Source organism: Xenopus laevis, chromosome 5S (genome assembly GCF_017654675.1).
Source record: "Xenopus laevis strain J_2021 chromosome 5S, Xenopus_laevis_v10.1, whole genome shotgun sequence".
Lineage (NCBI taxonomy): Eukaryota > Metazoa > Chordata > Amphibia > Anura > Pipidae > Xenopus > Xenopus laevis.
The window spans coordinates 16,214,720-16,231,882 of NC_054380.1; the positions used below are offsets into that span (position 1 = coordinate 16,214,720).

A 17,163-nucleotide genomic window follows, 5' to 3' on the forward strand; every position below is an offset into this window, starting at 1 on the left:
TTTGTTTGATTAGGCTTGTGGTGCAGTAAGTTCATGTTTATATTTAGTACACAAAATACAGCATTTCTAGCCTTATTCTATTTTAGACTTTACATGCCCTTTAAATATAAAATTCTCAGCAGCTTTCTCCAATCTGAATAGTTTAAAGTGCAATCATTATACAGTAGTTAAAAAAGCGCACCCCTGACTACAGTGAATATTTCATAAAACATTTTTTTTTCATTATTTGTGAGTTATTGGTTGTTTTTTTAATGGTGTTTCTCAATCTAATTTTTCCTTCCTGCAAACAACTCAGCCTTGATGTTTGGCAGTTCAGTCTACAATGTGGTTGACTTCTGTTAGACTAAGGAAATCACTAATTGCTGCTGCTGTCCCACTGGCTGATTTCCATAAGTCCTATTCTGGCTGCCACTTGGGGCCCATCTATAAAAGAATTGAAAGAAGGGGCTTTGGTGGGCAGTCAGGACAGGGCTGGGGCATGCCAAGGGAGGGGGCAGAGCACCGCCAAGGACCATATGGACGGTTAATTAGCACCCTGAGACTTACAGTATAAGTGACGTGGCTGCACCCTAAAGAGTATTTAGGTTCTGTGGTAAAACATGGAATATTCAAAAACCATATTACAATTAATTGTCAGGGAGAAATATAAAGGAAGGATTGAAGCAAAGATGTAGGGGCCGATTCACTTAGCTCGAGTGAAGGAATAGAGGAAAAATACTTTGAATTTCGAAGTGTTTTTTTGGCTACTTCGACCATCGAATGGGCTACTTCGACCTTCGAATAGAACGATTCGAACTTAAAATCATTCTACCATTCGATAGTCGAAGTACTGTCTCTTTAAAAAAAACTTTGACCCCTAGTTCGCCACCTAAAACCTACCGAGTCCAATGTTAGCCTATGGGGAAGGTCCCCATTGTAAGGCCCAAAGGCTTCAGGAGTAGTGAGGACCAGAGGAGGAGGTAGCAATGTCCAAGTTCGCAGTACAGATAAGGATGAGACGAGAGAATGGTCAAACAGGCAACAAGATCAGTCCAGGCAGAAGAGGTTCAAGGTCGAGGAATTCAGGCAAAAGGTCGGTACACAATAGCAAAGTTTCACAAGATCACACCCAGGAGTAGCAAGCTAAAACCTATAATTGGGCACTGATGAATTTCCAGAGCTCCTTAATATAGGCCTAGATTTGGCGCCAATTTTGGACGCATCGGCGTCATGACGTGTGCGCGGACGCACTGGCGTCAGCGACCGACGCGCTGGCGTCAGCGACCGACGCCGGCGCACATTATTAACGCCGACGTCCGTTCTGTCGCCGGCGACCAATCAGAGTGCGGGAAGAGGCAGGCATCATCCGGCTGCGTCCGTGAGGAACCAGGGAGCCACCATCTTGGACGCCATCTTAGCCACCATTTTGGGAACTGATCTCGGATTCCATTACAGTACCCCCCTCCCTAGGGGGGGCCTCAGGACCACCTGGGTTAGAAGGAAACTGCCGATGAAATTTTCGGACCAGGAGAGGAGCATGGACATCTGAACTTCTTACCCAGGAGCACTCCTCCGGACCGAACCCCTTCCACTCAATGAGGTATTGTAGAGTGCCCCTCGAAATCCGGGAATCCAGGATTCTTTTCACCTCAAACTCCTGATGACCGTCCACCACGACAGGAGCTGAGGAAGAAGAAGAAGAAGTACCTGCAGGTTTGAGCAAGGAGACATGGAAGGCGTTTGGAATCCGCATCTCCGAGGGAAGTTGCAAACGGACAGCCACCGGATTGATGATCTCAGAGATGGAGAAGGGACCAATAAACTTGGGACCAAGTTTAGGAGAGGGGACTTTGAGACGAATGTTCCGTGTAGATAGCCAAACCTTGTCGCCGGGTGCATACGGAGGGGAAGGAATTCTTCTTTGATCAGCGAATTTTTTCTGGACCAAGGAACTTTTCTCCAGATTGACAACAGTGGCGTGCCATATAGCCGACATGTGGGCAGCTTGGTCATTGGCGGCAGGAACATTAGTGAGTAATAAGTCCTGAGGAAAAGCCAAAGGGTTAAGACCATACATACAGAAAAAAGGAGATTTCTCAGAAGAAACATGTAAGGCATTATTATGTGCGAATTCAGCCCACGGAAGCAAATCAGCCCAATCGTCTTGGCACAAAGATACATGGCATCGGAGAAATTGTTCAAGGGCCTGGTTAACCCTCTCTGCTGCTCCATTAGACTGTGGATGGTAAGAAGAAGCAAACTGAAGAGAGACACCAAGGGCTTTACACAGGGATCTCCAAAACTTGGAAACAAATTGAGATCTACGGTCAGAGACAATTTCGGCAGGGAAACCGTGGAGGCGAAAAATGTGTTTAATAAACAATGAGGAAAGTTCAGGAGCAGAGGGAAGTTTCCGAAGAGGAGTAAAATGTGCCACCTTGCTGAATCTATCAATTACCACCCAAATAACTGTATAACCAGAGGAATTAGGGAGATCCACAATGAAGTCCATAGATAGATGAGTCCATGGGCGAGAAGGAATAGGTAGTGGTAGGAGTAACCCCTTAGGAGGGGAGCGTCCAGACTTGGATACAGCACATACCGAGCAAGAGGAAACAAAGTCTTTGACATCTTTACTTAGGGAAGGCCACCATACAAGACGAGACAGAAGTTCAGTAGTCTTTTTGACTCCAGGATGACCGGCCTGCTTGGAGCTGTGGGACTGAACCAGAATGGAATGACGAAATTCAGGAGGGACAAAGGCAACACCAACAGGAGTTCCTACAGGAGCAGAAGATTGAACAGACAATAATTGAGAGGCCAGGGAGGGAAACAGAGCAGCGATGATCTTTGTAGGAGGCACAATGGATTCCGGTTCTGCAGAAGTGAGATCTTCGAGAAGAAAGCTTCTAGAAAGAGCGTCCGCCTTCTTGTTCCTAGCACCAGGCCGAAAGGTTAGAATGAAATTAAAACGAGAGAAGAATAGTGCCCACCTAGCCTGACGAGGATTGAGGCGTTTGAGTGTCTGGATATATTCTAGATTTTTATGGTCGGTATAGATGGTCACAGGGACGGAAGAACCTTCCAGCAAATGTCTCCATTCCTCTAGAGCCAGTTTGACGGCCAGTAACTCACGATTTCCCACATCATAATTTTGTTCAGGAGAGGTGAATTTTTTCGAAAAGAAGGCACAGGGATGTAGTTTTCCATCAGTAGACGCTCTTTGGGACAAAATTGCTCCAGCACCGACATCAGAGGCATCGACTTCAATGAAGAATGGTTGGGAAGGTTCAGGGTGTCTGAGGATGGGAGCGGAAGAAAAAGAAGTTTTAAGATTCTTGAATGCTTCCAAAGCTAAAGGTGGCCAATGCTGAGGCTTACCCCCTTTACGGATAAGAGAAAGAATGGGAGCAATCTTGGATGAAAACCCCTTGATGAATTGTCTATAATAGTTAGCGAAGCCAATGAATCTTTGGATAGCTTTAACACTGGTGGGGAGAGGCCAGTCCTGGATAGCGGAGATTTTGGCAGGATTCATTCTGAAGCCCTGTTGAGAAATGATGTAACCAAGGAAGGAGATGGACGAAACTTCAAAGGAGCACTTCTCCAACTTGGCGAATAAGTTATTTCTCCGCAGACGGGAAAGGACTTCTTGGACTTGAAGACGGTGCTCAGCAAGGTTCTTGGAAAAGACAAGAATATCGTCCAAGTACACCACCACGTATTGACCCAACAAATCTCTGAAAATGTCATTTACAAATTCTTGGAAAACCGCGGGGGCGTTACAGAGGCCGAATGGCATCACTAGATACTCATAATGCCCGTCACGAGTGCTGAATGCGGTTTTCCATTCATCTCCCTCTCTGACCCGAATTAAATTGTAGGCCCCCACGAAGATCTAACTTGGTAAAAAGACAAGCCCCCTTGAGTTGGTCGAACAGTTCAGAGATGAGGGGAAGGGGATAACGGTTTTTAATTGTAATTTTATTTAAACCCCTATAGTCAATGCAGGGCCGCAAACCACCATCTTTCTTTTCTACAAAGAAGAAGCCAGCCCCGGCCGGGGAAGAAGAAGGACGAATAAAGCCTCTTTGTAAATTCTCTTGGATGTATTCCTTCATGGCACAGGTTTCAGAAGGAGAAAGCGGATAGGTGCGACCCCTGGGAGGCATGGACCCAGGAAGAAGTTCGATGGGGCAATCATAGGGGCGATGGGGAGGCAGGACTTCGGCAGACTTTTTATTGAAGACATCAGAAAAGGCTTGATAAACAGAGGGCAGAGAAGAATTTGGAGACACAGATGAAACTTTAATGATGGATTTGGTAGGTAAACAATTTTGTTGGCAAAAAGAACTCCATCGGGAAATCTGAGACGAAGCCCAGTCTATTACTGGGTTGTGGATATTCAGCCAGGGCAAACCAAGCACAATGGGAGTAGAGGGACAGTCAATTAAAAGGAAAGACAACCTTTCAAGATGCATGGTTCCCACAATAACAGAAAGTTCATCGGTGGAGTGGGAAATAATAGCAGAAGACAATGGACGATCATCAATCGCCAATGCACGAAGGGGAACAGCCAGGGACCGCAGGGGAATGGAGTGACTTTCAGCGAAGACTTTATCCATGAAATTCCCAGCTGCGCCAGAGTCAAGGAAAGCTTCAGAAGAAATCGTCTGGGTTCCAAAACGAATCTGCACAGGAAGGAGGAAGCGTTGAGCAGAAGAATGGGGAGAAGGACCAATTCCACCCAGGTAAGTCTCCCCAGTCTTACCTAGGTGCTGGCGTTTCCCGGCTTCACTGGGCACTCATAGGCGAAATGGGATTTTCCACCACAGTAGAGGCAAAGTCCAGCAGCCCTCCTCCGAAGCTTTTCCTGTTCGGTCAGACGGGCCCGTCCGATCTGCATAGGTTCTTCCGTAGGCAGGAAAGAAGAAGCAGAAGCCGTAGGAGTTGGAGAAGGCAAGGTGGAAGCAGGATTGGGAAGGAAGGGTCTTTGAAAACGAGGAGCCAGGGTAGGTTGGAACTTGTGGAATCTCTTGGTTGGGGAGCGCTCTCTGTCGAGCTCAGCTTGAAACTCCCTCTGCCGAGTATCAACCTTTATGGCCAAGGCGACTAGATCTTCCCAGCAGGATGGAATTTCCCTGGACACCAGATCATTCTTGATGCGCATCGCCAGGCCGTTGTAAAAGGCAGCGTGATACCCGTCATTATTCCACGAAGTCTCAGCAACTAGAGTGCGGAACTCGATGGCGTACTCCGGAACAGAGCGAGTTCCCTGTTGAAGTTGGAACAGGCATGCAGAAGATGCAGAGGCACGACCCGGAGCATCAAACACAGTACGGAGTTCGCGAACGAAGGACCTGGCATTGTCAATGATAGGATCTTCCTTCTCCCATAGAGGTGAAGCCCACTCCAATGCCTTCCCTTGCAGGCGGGAGAATATGAAGCCCACCTTGGCACGTTCGGAGACAAATTGGCCGGGTAATAGTGCAAACTGGACCTCGCACTGGTTGATAAACCCGCGGCAAGCTTCGGGGTCACCACTGTAGAGTGGGGGAGCCGGAATGCGAGGCTCGGAGACCTGGAGTGGAGACACAGGTACGTGAACAGGGTCAGCGGGTGTTAGGGCCGACAACTTTGCCAGTACTGTTTCCAGGGCCTGACAAAAATGAGACTGCTGTACCTCATAGGACTGCATCCGAGAAGCCAACCCACAAAGCGCTCCACCGACATCAGGCGGCGCTGGGGTTTCCTCCGAAGGGTCCATGGCCCAATTATAATGTAAGGCCCAAAGGCTTCAGGAGTAGTGAGGACCAGAGGAGGAGGTAGCAATGTCCAAGTTCGCAGTACAGATAAGGATGAGACGAGAGAATGGTCAAACAGGCAACAAGATCAGTCCAGGCAGAAGAGGTTTAAGGTCGAGGAATTCAGGCAAAAGGTCGGTACACAATAGCAAAGTTTCACAAGATCACACCCAGGAGTAGCAAGCTAAAACCTATAATTGGGCACTGATGAATTTCCAGAGCTCCTTAATATAGGCCTAGATTTGGCGCCAATTTTGGACGCATCGGCGTCATGATGTGTGCGGACGCACTGGCGTCAGCGACCGACTCGCTGGCGTCAGCGACCGACGCCGGCGCACATTATTGACGCCGACGTCCGTTTCGTCGCCGGCGACCAATCAGAGTGCGGGAAGAGGCAGGCATCATCCGGCTGCGTCCGTGAGGAACCAGGGAGCCACCATCTTGGACGCCATCTTGGCCACCATTTTGGGAACTGATCTCGGATTCCATTACACCCATAGGCTTCCTATCAATTTTTTAGTCGAAGGATAATCATTCGATCGATGGATTAAAAGGATTTAATCGTTCGATCGAAGATTATTCGTTCGATCGAAGATTATTCGTTCGATCGAACGAATTGCGCTAAATCCTTCGACTTCGATGTTCGAAGTCGAAGGATTTTAATTCGGCAGTCGAATATCGAGGGTTAATTAACCCTCGATATTCGACCCTAGGTAAATTTGCCCCATGATGTTTCATAAATCTGGTTGAAGTAGAAGCCCAATTTTACCAGGGGGTGGAGTTAAAACAGCACGAATTCTGTTAAAATGTTAAATCCATGGGAAAAAAGTGGCTTAGTGATGGGCAAATTTGTCTTGTTTTGCCAAAAAATAAGTAAAGTGCTAATTTTTACGACCGTGTCAATACTGATGCTCCCGTCAATTTTGACGCTGTTGTTAAAGTCAATGGGCGTCCGAATAATGTAACGTGCAACGGTTTTGACGTGAGTGGCTTTTCCGATGCGTGTCCAACATTTGTTGTGCCGCCGAATTTTCACGCCAGTTGCGCAAATTTATCTGCCGTTGCGAAACACAGAAATTCACCGCAAATTTGCCTGCCAAATTTATTCGCCCAACACTAATTGCCACTTGTATGGGACAACAACAAAAAAACGGCGTCAATTCTAGAAAAGGGGGTATGTAAAATTGGGGTTCAAACCATGTAATCACCTTTATTATTAATTTAATTATGAGTCTCAAACATATTGCGCATTAATTTCAGAAGAAATAATTAGGACGCTTCTTTCTTACTCAATGAAATTTCAATCAATGATTCTTCAAAGCACAGAACCTGGAGCTCTTCTAATACATGCAAGAATATTCATTTTTCCTTGATAAGAGGTAGAAAGTGTAGGACAATATTTCTGAGAAAGCAAGCATTATGAAAAGAACAGCAAACATCTAAAAGAACTGCATGAATAATAATATCTGAGTCTACTCCTGGTGGAGCTTGTTATCTAGTACTAGCACTAGTAATGTAGAACCGATGGCTGCCAACTGGTTCTGATTTTCCTATTTTAGCCCCAGAACCTTTTTAAAACTAACGCTGATTTATTTTTATTTGTAAAGTGGAATTCTATCTAATAATTGTTTTTTGCATTGTAAAAAATGCACAACTGTCTGGGGAAAAGGTTTGCCTATAATCTGATCAGTAACAAATGCTACCTTGGTGAGTAAAAGTATCGATTTGTATCAAGTTTTTGGGTAACAATCCATTTTAATGCACCTTTGGCCATAAAGCCATCTCCAGTTTTTGCTCTCACTCTGATTTTCTTTATCTTATTAAGGGATGGCTGTCTGTTTTGCCAATAAATAAAAGAAGATATCGGCACACAAGGCATTCAAGTTGCAGGGAGCACCCTGCTTGTTTTAATGTGCGGAAATGCAAAGTTTCAGGGACACACCCCTTTGTCAAGCCAAAACGTTGCATTTCCGCACATTAAAACAAACAGGGTGCTCCCTGCAACTTGTGCCTTGTGTGCCGTTATCTTTTTCTATTCATTGACTGGGAGGTTGCCGGATCCTCTAATATTGAGCACCAGGCTAATCTGACCAAGGGTGTGCAACTTTTCGTTTCCTTGTGTCTGTTTTGCCATACATGTTGAAGCAAAACCTGATCATGCAGTGTCCTGGAATGTGCTGTTGCCTCAGCTGAAGATGGAAATCAGTTGAGGGAACTCTTGTACTTAGCGATGACCACTCTTGCCTTGGATTTCAATGAAAGCATCACTTTAACTGCTGTTACATCAGCAGGTCTTTTTCACTAAAGTTCCAGCCAAATGTGCCTCACTTGGTTCCTTCAGGAAAAAACTAGGACAGTCCATCTGCCCAATATTTTGGCTACTATAGGTAGGAGAAAAAAACTAAACTCTGTTTTTTGTCCTACCCGCAGTAGCCAAAATATTGGGCAGATGTACTTTAATAGTATCTTTATGAAGTAACCAATTACAGTATCTCCTTTTTTGAATTGTATCCCTCAATTCTTTGCAGGGAATTTCAATACCTAAACTCCTCAGTAATAGAAAACCAAGAAAGTGATGATCATTTATATTTGTAAGGCCCTTGTCGAGTCTTACGGGGTTATTTATTGAAGTCCAAATTTATCTCAATATTTTCTGCTACAAACTCCGATCAAATCGGGTTTTTTACACTTATTTATTATTACATTATCCCGAAAATTTGCATTGCGGGAAAAAAATCTGATTTTAAGTTTTTTTCAGATTTTTCATCCAATTTTCACTATTTTTTCTGATTTTTCACCCGAAAACTCCAATTTCTAATGCTTTTTGCCCGAAAACTCTGAAACCCAGCACACATCAAAAAATTATTGGGACGTCTCCCATTGACTTATACGCAACCTCGACAGGTCTGAGATGCAGAATTTTCAGATTCAGACTTTTCCATCCTCGGGGGTTTAATAAATTCCGGCACATTCTGGATTTTTTAAAAGTCAGATTTTATTTAAAAAAATCACAAATTTTTCAGGATTTTTGCATTCGGTGTTTAGTAAATAACCCCCTTAGTATTGGTGCACCTAACCATTAGTCAACTCATTTCAAGACCCATTAGAGCCTATTTGTTGATCTTCAGCCTGTTTCCTATGTGAAAATAAAAGACTCATTAAGCAAAGTTCAGGAATATTATTATTAGTTATTACAACATAATCAGGGCTTCTTTGTCTGAGCTTTACATGAAAGCCTTTGCAGATATGTTCAAAGACTTCAGTAAATCTCCTCCTAGCATTCATTAGCTTTCAGCCCATGCACACAGCCGCAGTCCTAATCCTTGATTAATTATAAGTACTATAGCTTGCATCATTCCATTGGTCAAGATCCAAACTTGCTGCTATTCTGTGATTTTCATGCACAGCAACATTTAGGGGGTTATTTATCAAAATCCGAATTTTTCAGATTTTTTAAATAAAAAAAGTCCAACCAAATTAAAATTCACAGTTTCCATGAAAATATTGGATCGTCAAAAAACAGGTTCTTTTTTTTAATTGTTGTACAAAAAACGCGACTTTTTGGATTGTCCCGTCAAAAGTCCAAATTTCTTGGATTTGACACCTGAAAAGACCTCAAAGCCCGAAATGTTCAGATTATTGTACGAAACCCAGCAAAGACAATGGCATCTTCAAATTGCAAATAGGACTGCCATTGACTTCTACAGGACCTCGACAGTTTGAAGGTGGAGTATTTTCGAATTCAGACTTTTTTGCAGCCTCAGGGTATAATAAGTCTCAATTTTGCATATTTCTCCCACAAAAAAATCGGATTTTATAGTAAAAAACTTTAATTTTTCGAGGCAGGCAAGAGAAACAAAACATGTACAGGAAGGACAGAGAACAGGAAGAGTATCACATTTAAAGGTAACACACATGCACCCAGCATTAGTTGGATATTCTCGATTTGCACTGGTGCTCCGTCACAGGCAACCACAGGGTTAACTTCAATGTATTAAATTGGCAAATCAAGAAAACAGCAAAAAGCAGAATACCTGCTATTCAGTCTTTATTGTGCATTCCACACGACATGTTTCGGGCAGCAAGGGCCCTTTCTCAAGTGTGAAAGGGCCCTTGCTGCCCGAAACATGTCGTGTGGAATGCACAATAAAGACTGAATAGCAGGTATTTTGCTTTTTGCTGTTTTCTTGATTTGCCAATTTAATACATTGAAGAACAGGAAGAGTAGTCGTGGAACAGGCTGGGTAAGTACCAATCAGTATCAAACCACTGTAGTAAAGGTTTAGAAATCTGGAGCATAGTCAGTATAAACAGGCCGAGGTCAAACCAGACGAACAGTGCAGTACAAAATCAGGAGCCAAAGACATAGCTGAGGTCACAAGTTGAGGTCAATACCAATCAGTAGCGCAATAGAAAGTCAGAAAATCAGCCCCCTACATCTCGTAAGATGCAAAAGCAATACCTTTCTCTACATCTGTCCAGTCATCTGTGTAAAAGTACACAAAGTATAACCTTATTATCAATAATGCTGCAACAGACACAAACCCTCAGAAGTATTTCTGCTTCAAAAGACTATTGGAGCGTGGTTATGTAGGAACACATGATTGAGCAACCTTTTGGGCTCTTAAAGGAGAACTAAACCCTAAAAATGAATGTGACTAAAAATGCCATATTTTACATCCTGAACTTATTGCACCAGCCTAAAGTTTCAGCTTGTCAATAGCAGCAATGATCCAGGACTTCAAACTTGTCACAGGGGGTCACCATCTTGGAAAGTGTCTGTGACACTCACATGCTCAGTGGGCTCTGATTGGCTGTTGAGAAGCTAAGCTTAGGGCTCGTCACTAATTATCCAGCAGAAAATGAGCTTCCCCTGTAATATAAACTGATGCTACAGGTTTGCTGATTATTAAATTCTGATGCTAATTGCACTGGTTTCTGTGCTGCCATGTAGTAATTATCTGTATTAATGACTAATCAGCCTTATATTGTGACATTTCTATTCTATGTGTACTGTATATTGTGAGTGGGTCCCTAAGCTCAGTAAGTGACAGCAGCACAGAGCATGTGCAGTGAATCAGCAGAAAAGAAGATGGGGAGCTACTGGGGCATCTTTGGAGACACAGATCTTTACTGCTAAAGGGCTGTGGTTGCCTTGGGCTGGTACAGAAGCACAAAACATAATGTACAGCCTAAGCAGCCGCTAAACATTCCACCTGTTGGGCAGTCAAATGAAGGGTCAACACAAGACATTATGAAATAAGTGTCAACTCTAATATGGTTGTAATATGGGTTCATGAAACATGTCTAGCAACATTGCTGTTACCAAGTTACCAAGTTCTCATGCTGTAAAGCCTGAACTCAAAGGGATCCTGTCATCAGAAAACATGTTTTTTGTCAAAACGCATCAGTTAATAGTGCTGCTCCAGCAGAATTCTGCACTGAAATACATTTCTCAAAAGAGCAAACAGATTTTTTTATATTCAATTTTGAAATCTGACATGGGGCTAGACATTTTGTCAATTTCCCAGCTGCCCCTGGTCATGTGACTTGTGCCTGCACTTTAGGAGAGAAATGCTTTCTGGCAGGCTGCTGTTTTTCCTTCTCAATGTAACTGAATGTGTCTCAGTGGGACATGGGTTTTTACTATTGAGTGCTGTTCTTAGATCTACCAGGCAGCTGTTATCTTGTGTTAGGGAGCTGCTTTCTGGTTACCTTCCCATTGATCTTTTGTTTGGCTGCTGGGGGAAAAAGGGAGGGGGTGATATCACTCCAACTTGCAGTACAGCAGTAAAGAGTGATTGAAGTTTATCAGAGCACAAGTCACATGACTTGCGGCAGCATTTGTGGTTGGGAGTTTTTTTTTATAAAAAGGTTGATCACCTTTGAGTAACTTTAAGCATGATGTAGAGAGTGATATTCTGAGACAATTTGCAATTGGTTTTCATTTTGTATTATTTGTGGTTATCAAGCTCTTTTTCAGCAGCTCTCCAGTTTGCAATTTCAGCAATCTTGTTGCTAGGGTTCGCATTCCCCTAGCAACCATGCACTGATTTGAATGAGAGACTGGAATATGAATAAGAGAGGCTTGGATAGAAAGATGAGTAATACAAAGTAGCAACAACAATATGTAGCCTTACAGAGCATTTGTTTTTTAGATGGGGTCAGTGACCCACATTTTGAAAGTGTCAGAAGAAGAAGGAAAATGATAAAAAAACGATAAAAAATAAATAATGAAGACCAATTGAAAGGTTGCTTAGAACTGACCATTTTATAACATACTAAACATTATCTTAAAGGTGGTTCACCCCTATTTAATTCAAGTTATTCAGGTTTTTCTAATTTTTTTGTCTTGTAATCTTACAAGTAGAAAACAAACCTCTACGATTGTACAAATTAGAATTTTGATCAACAGGCCTCTCTGTGTCCCAAAGTTGAAGGAGAATCACATTTCTTTTATTCTGCAGCTCACATTGCAGAGTGTGGCATTACCTGGAATATTAACCATGCTCTTTGCATTCAATTACTTTCGACTAATAACAGGTCATTATTTGTTATAATGGTTGGTAGGAAAATATGTGTTCTGGTCATCATTCTTTTTCCTCCATTAACCTGAATGAATTTGTTGTCCATGCTGCCTTTGGTGCCATCTCAATATTCCCTTTTAACAGATAAATGTACTTCTAAGCCCCACTCTGCTTTAAGTGCTTCTTGGGCTTTAATTGTAATTGTGTTTGTGAGCAAGACAAATTGTAAAAGCCTAATAAGATGAATCTGCATATTGGTCCCAGGCAGTGTGACAACTGCGGAAGATGATGCATTAGCCGAGGAAATGAAAATGGAGTGATTATGTATTGTAATATCTTCTGTGTAATCTTTATAATTAGATATTCTTATTTTATTTTCTTATTTACGGTAATAGTGTTAGGGTAGGGGCAGTAGATGTTTGCCATTGCTTAAGTGCTATGTGGTAAGAGACATCGGGGCAAATTTACTAAAGGGCGAAGTGACGAACTTAAGCGTAACTTCGCTAGCGAAGGAGATAGACTCTAGCACTACTTCGCACTCTTATGCCAGACAAAATTTCGCTCTGGAGAAAGAGTGTTACTTCGTAAATTCACTAAGATTCGCAGTTTCCTTAACGTTACTTGTTCCGCCAGACTTGCCTTCGCCAGCTCAGACTACGCGAAGGGCAATGAAATGTATAGGGCTTTTTCAATTTTTAGTTGGCGTCTTTTAGTTTTTTCGGGGTGATAGGCTGCAAAAGTCCGTAAGTTATAACAACTTATTTTATTAAGGTTCCCTGGGCTTGTGTAGTGTAATGTATTTGCTGCTACATATACGTCCATTCAACTTTAACATCCCGCCATATGCAAATTAGCCAACGCTAACACAACTTCACTTTGCTTGGCCCAGTAACGCTGAACCAACTTAGCCAGAGATCAGCGCCCTGGATGCAACTTCGGATTTTAGTGAATTAGCGTTGTCCTGGCGAATCTACGCCTGGCAGAGTGTTGCCATGTGAGCGAAGCCGTCTCTGGCAAATTTCCGGAGGTTAATGAATTTGCCCCATAGTGGGAAGCAGGTCCCTGCCCCATAGAGCTTACAGTCTAAGTGGATGGGAGGCTAACATAGAGGCACAAATTGGAGATGAAAAAGTGCACAAGATAAAGCATAGTCAGTAGGCACAGGACTAGGCTAATGTGGTAGTGCTCCAAGAGGTAGGCTCTTAGTTTTTTCTTGAAGAGATTGAGAGAGGATTCCTTACGGAGGAATTCAGGGATGGAGTTCCAGAGGTAAGGAGCAGCAAGAAAGAAGGGTTTGAGACGAGAGGTGGCAGCGGATGTGGATGGTGTGAGGAGAAGGTGGCTCTGAGAGGAGCGAAGAAATGTAGTGAGGAGCAGAGGAGTGAAGGGCTTTGATTTTAAGATAGCTTTTGTAACCCTTTTGTAAACCTGGAAACTATTTAGCGACCACTTCTGACAGTGGAAGAAGTTTTTACAAATTGTAAAGTTTGCGCCAGTTTGCAGTGAATGTAATAAAATTTCTTACTGAAAAAGTTATGTCTGCTCCAAAAGATTACTGGAGGAATGTAGTAAAAGGCGCTAAGAGAAAAACAACTTGCACCAATAAGAATAAAAATTCACATCTCTATATTCTTCCTTAGGAGTTCACGGGCGCCATCTTCTTCTCTTCTGTAATCTTCGGGTCTTCTTCCGGCACTTCTGCAATGTCCGTGACTTTCGGAGCACGAGCAGTTGTTAAAAAAACGGCAGACTGCTCCAACTGCACATGCTTACTTCACGAAGATTACCGAAGAGAAGAAAATGGCGCCCGTGAACTCCATTGCACTGAATCTACAATGAGGGGTAAGTAAAAAGTTAGGGGCATTTACCGAGGGTAACACCTAGGCTGGGGGGGGGAGCAGTGTAGGGTAGGGGATTTCAATATAAAGGATTCTGTTATTGCATTGCAAATTTTATTTGCCCACTTTTAAGAAGTGCTTGAATGTGTCTTAACTTTTTCAGATAAAAAGTTTTATTACATTTACTGTGCTTTGGCACAAACTATAAAAGTCGTAAACTTTCTTCCACTGTCGAAAGTGGTCCCTAAACAGTTCACAAAAGCTATATTAAATTTGTGCAAAGCAAAATTTGGTTGCACAAAGGCTTAACATTTCACATTGCGAATAGTTTTTCCGTTACCTACTTTTGTAACATTCCCCATACGACACCTTCAAACACTTCTTAAAAGTGGGCAATGCTCAATTTTAATTCTTAATGTGCAATTAAAATTCGCAATGCAATAACAGTTTAAGGAAGAATATTACATTGCGAAATGCACATTTTTATTCTTATTTGTGTAAATTTTTTTCTCTTTGTTACTTTTATTACATTCTCAAAATAGTGGCTTGCAAAGATATTTAGAACCTTGACCAATTCTCTAATTTATCAGAATAGCAAGTCCACTGAAATGCTATTGCAGCTTTAGATACCAGCTTTGCACTAAGTTTGGAATGATTTTGGCCTACACTTCCAGGCAGCTTGGCTCCATTCTGGTTCAGATTATATAAATCACATAATTCCTGCACCTGCACATCTTTTTCACAGTTTTCCAAATGGCAGGGATTTCAGTATGATTTATTATTCAGTGACATTGTACAAATGGTGAATCGTCTGAAAGGCACTGTATGTTTATAAAGCATCATCTCATGACGTTTTGAAGACCCTAAAGGCCTAGTAACTTCAAGTTATGCCATTGATTGCAATGTCCATTTGCAATAGCCAATAGAAAAACATTAATTTGAGCAGAAATGTGCAGGATGTTACGAATTAAATAATTAAGGGTTCATGTACATCTGCAAGTGCAATTGCGGTTCCTGCACTTTCCTCATGGTCAGTTGCAGGTACTTGCATAAAAATGCACTCCCTGCACTTCTGTATAGTTGCAATTGGTGCTACTCAGTCCTTCTTGCCTTCTGTTCCAAACTGAGCACTGCTGCTTCTCAAGACATTAAGAAAGTGACCAAAACCCCAAAAATATTTTCTTTATATATAAATTCTTTGGAGTGCTGCATATTTGGGACTGCATAGTGACTTTATTATGAGCTGGCATCAGTTTAATTGCCATGTTTCTCTGGAGTGCTTTATTAGACGCTGCTGATAGATATACACTTACCAATACAGGCCTATCTATACATCACATCACAACATCACCAGCAGTTGAAAGTTCAGTATCTCAAGTCTAAAGGGGTGGCGTCTGGTTCTTTGTTCTTTTTCATATGAGGAAACTATCCTCCTCTATCTGTCTATAATTTCCTCTAATGAACATGTAAAGAGTAAGATGTTCTATTGAACGAGTCATTTCTCAGAGAAAACAACACATTCTTTCCCCATAGTTTAAATCTTACATTCCTTTTACCAGTTTACTCACTCACATTTCCATGCATCCATCTCCAGCTCATTTATATCCTTCTTAAGGACTGGGGCCCAAACATACTTCCCAACATTTTAGAAATAGAAAGAGGGACAAAAAAATTTGCAGAGTGGAGTGCAGCAAATTTTTTGACCACACCCATATTGTGACCCCCTAATTACCGTGTTCATTTTACAAAATTTGGCAGATTATAAAAGTTTGAACACATTTCTGTGATTTTTTTGTGTTATTACAGTTTTGTTAATGAAGGTGAATTGCCCTTTATGCTGCAAGAGACCTGCTTATCTTAAATAGTTACAATTATTTCCTAATCTAAAAGTGGAAACAGCCCCAAACTTGACAGTCGACCCTCATAATTTAAATATTCCATCCCTATAACCAGTTTAGTTGGATCTCTCTGCACTCTCTCCGACTCAGTTATAGCCCTCTTAAGGACTGGAGCCCAAAACTGCACTGCATACTCCAGTTGATGCCTTACCAGGGACCTATAAAGAGGCAACATTATGTTTTTATGTCTTGAGTTAATGCCAGTTCAAGCAAAAGACCGAGTATTGAGCCCCGTAGTTCTCCAACAGCAACACTAGTCCAATTTAAAAATATTCCACTTACCACCACTCTTTGTAATTTATCTTTAAGCCAATCCTCTATCAGGTACAAATACTATGTTCCAGGCCAACATTCCTTAATTTAACCAGTAGCCTTCTGTGTGGCACTGTTTCAGATGCTTTAGCAAAGTCTAAGTAAATCATATCTACTGCCAACTCAGAGTCAAGGTCCCTGCTCACCTTCTCATAAAAAGAAATTAAATTAGTCTGGCAAGATCTATTACGCATAAAACCATGCTGGCACAAACTGATAGTTTAGTTTAATGAAGTCAAGTATCTTATCCCTTAATACCCTTTTGAAGATTTCCTACCACTGACATCAGACTAACCAACCTATAGTTTTGATGCTGAGAACAGAATCCCTTTTTGAATGGTGGCACCACATTAACAATTTGCAAATATCTCGGCACCTTGCCAGACATCAATGAATCCTGCAAATGGTTTGCTGACCAGTGGTTTGATGACCAATAACTTTATGAAAGCTGTTTGGAAATATAATGTTTGTCGTTTCTCAGCCATCTAATCCACAAATGAACTTAGAACTCACCTCTTCCTTTGTCTTCCTGGAGAGGACTCTAAGCCAGTCGCCAATCATGCTGAGCACTGCAGCAAAGTAAGCAAGTCCTATTAAGATCCAAAACCATACAACAGGTTTGTAAAAGTCCAAATATTCTATATCTGATCCACCTACGAATATAAAACACAAAGGCACAATATGTTGGCAATTTTACAATAATGTGGTAAAAACCAGAGGGTCTTAAACTGTTTCTAAAGTTCAGCAAAGCTTCAGCTTTAAAAAGCTTGCAGGGCTTGCAAATGTCAATGACCTAAAATATCAT

General features: G+C 42.1%; 1 protein-coding gene across 1 annotated transcript in view; it reads right to left on the reverse strand.

Annotated features, from left to right (window-relative positions):
- kcnk2.S (potassium channel, two pore domain subfamily K, member 2 S homeolog) overlaps positions 1-17,163 on the reverse strand; it is a 65,414-nt gene that overhangs the window by 3,091 nt on the left and 45,160 nt on the right. Inside the window, exon 6 of the mRNA XM_018264991.2 lies at positions 16,872-17,011. Coding sequence (XP_018120480.1) covers positions 16,872-17,011 — 140 coding nt within the window. The remainder of the gene's footprint in view (positions 1-16,871; positions 17,012-17,163) is intronic.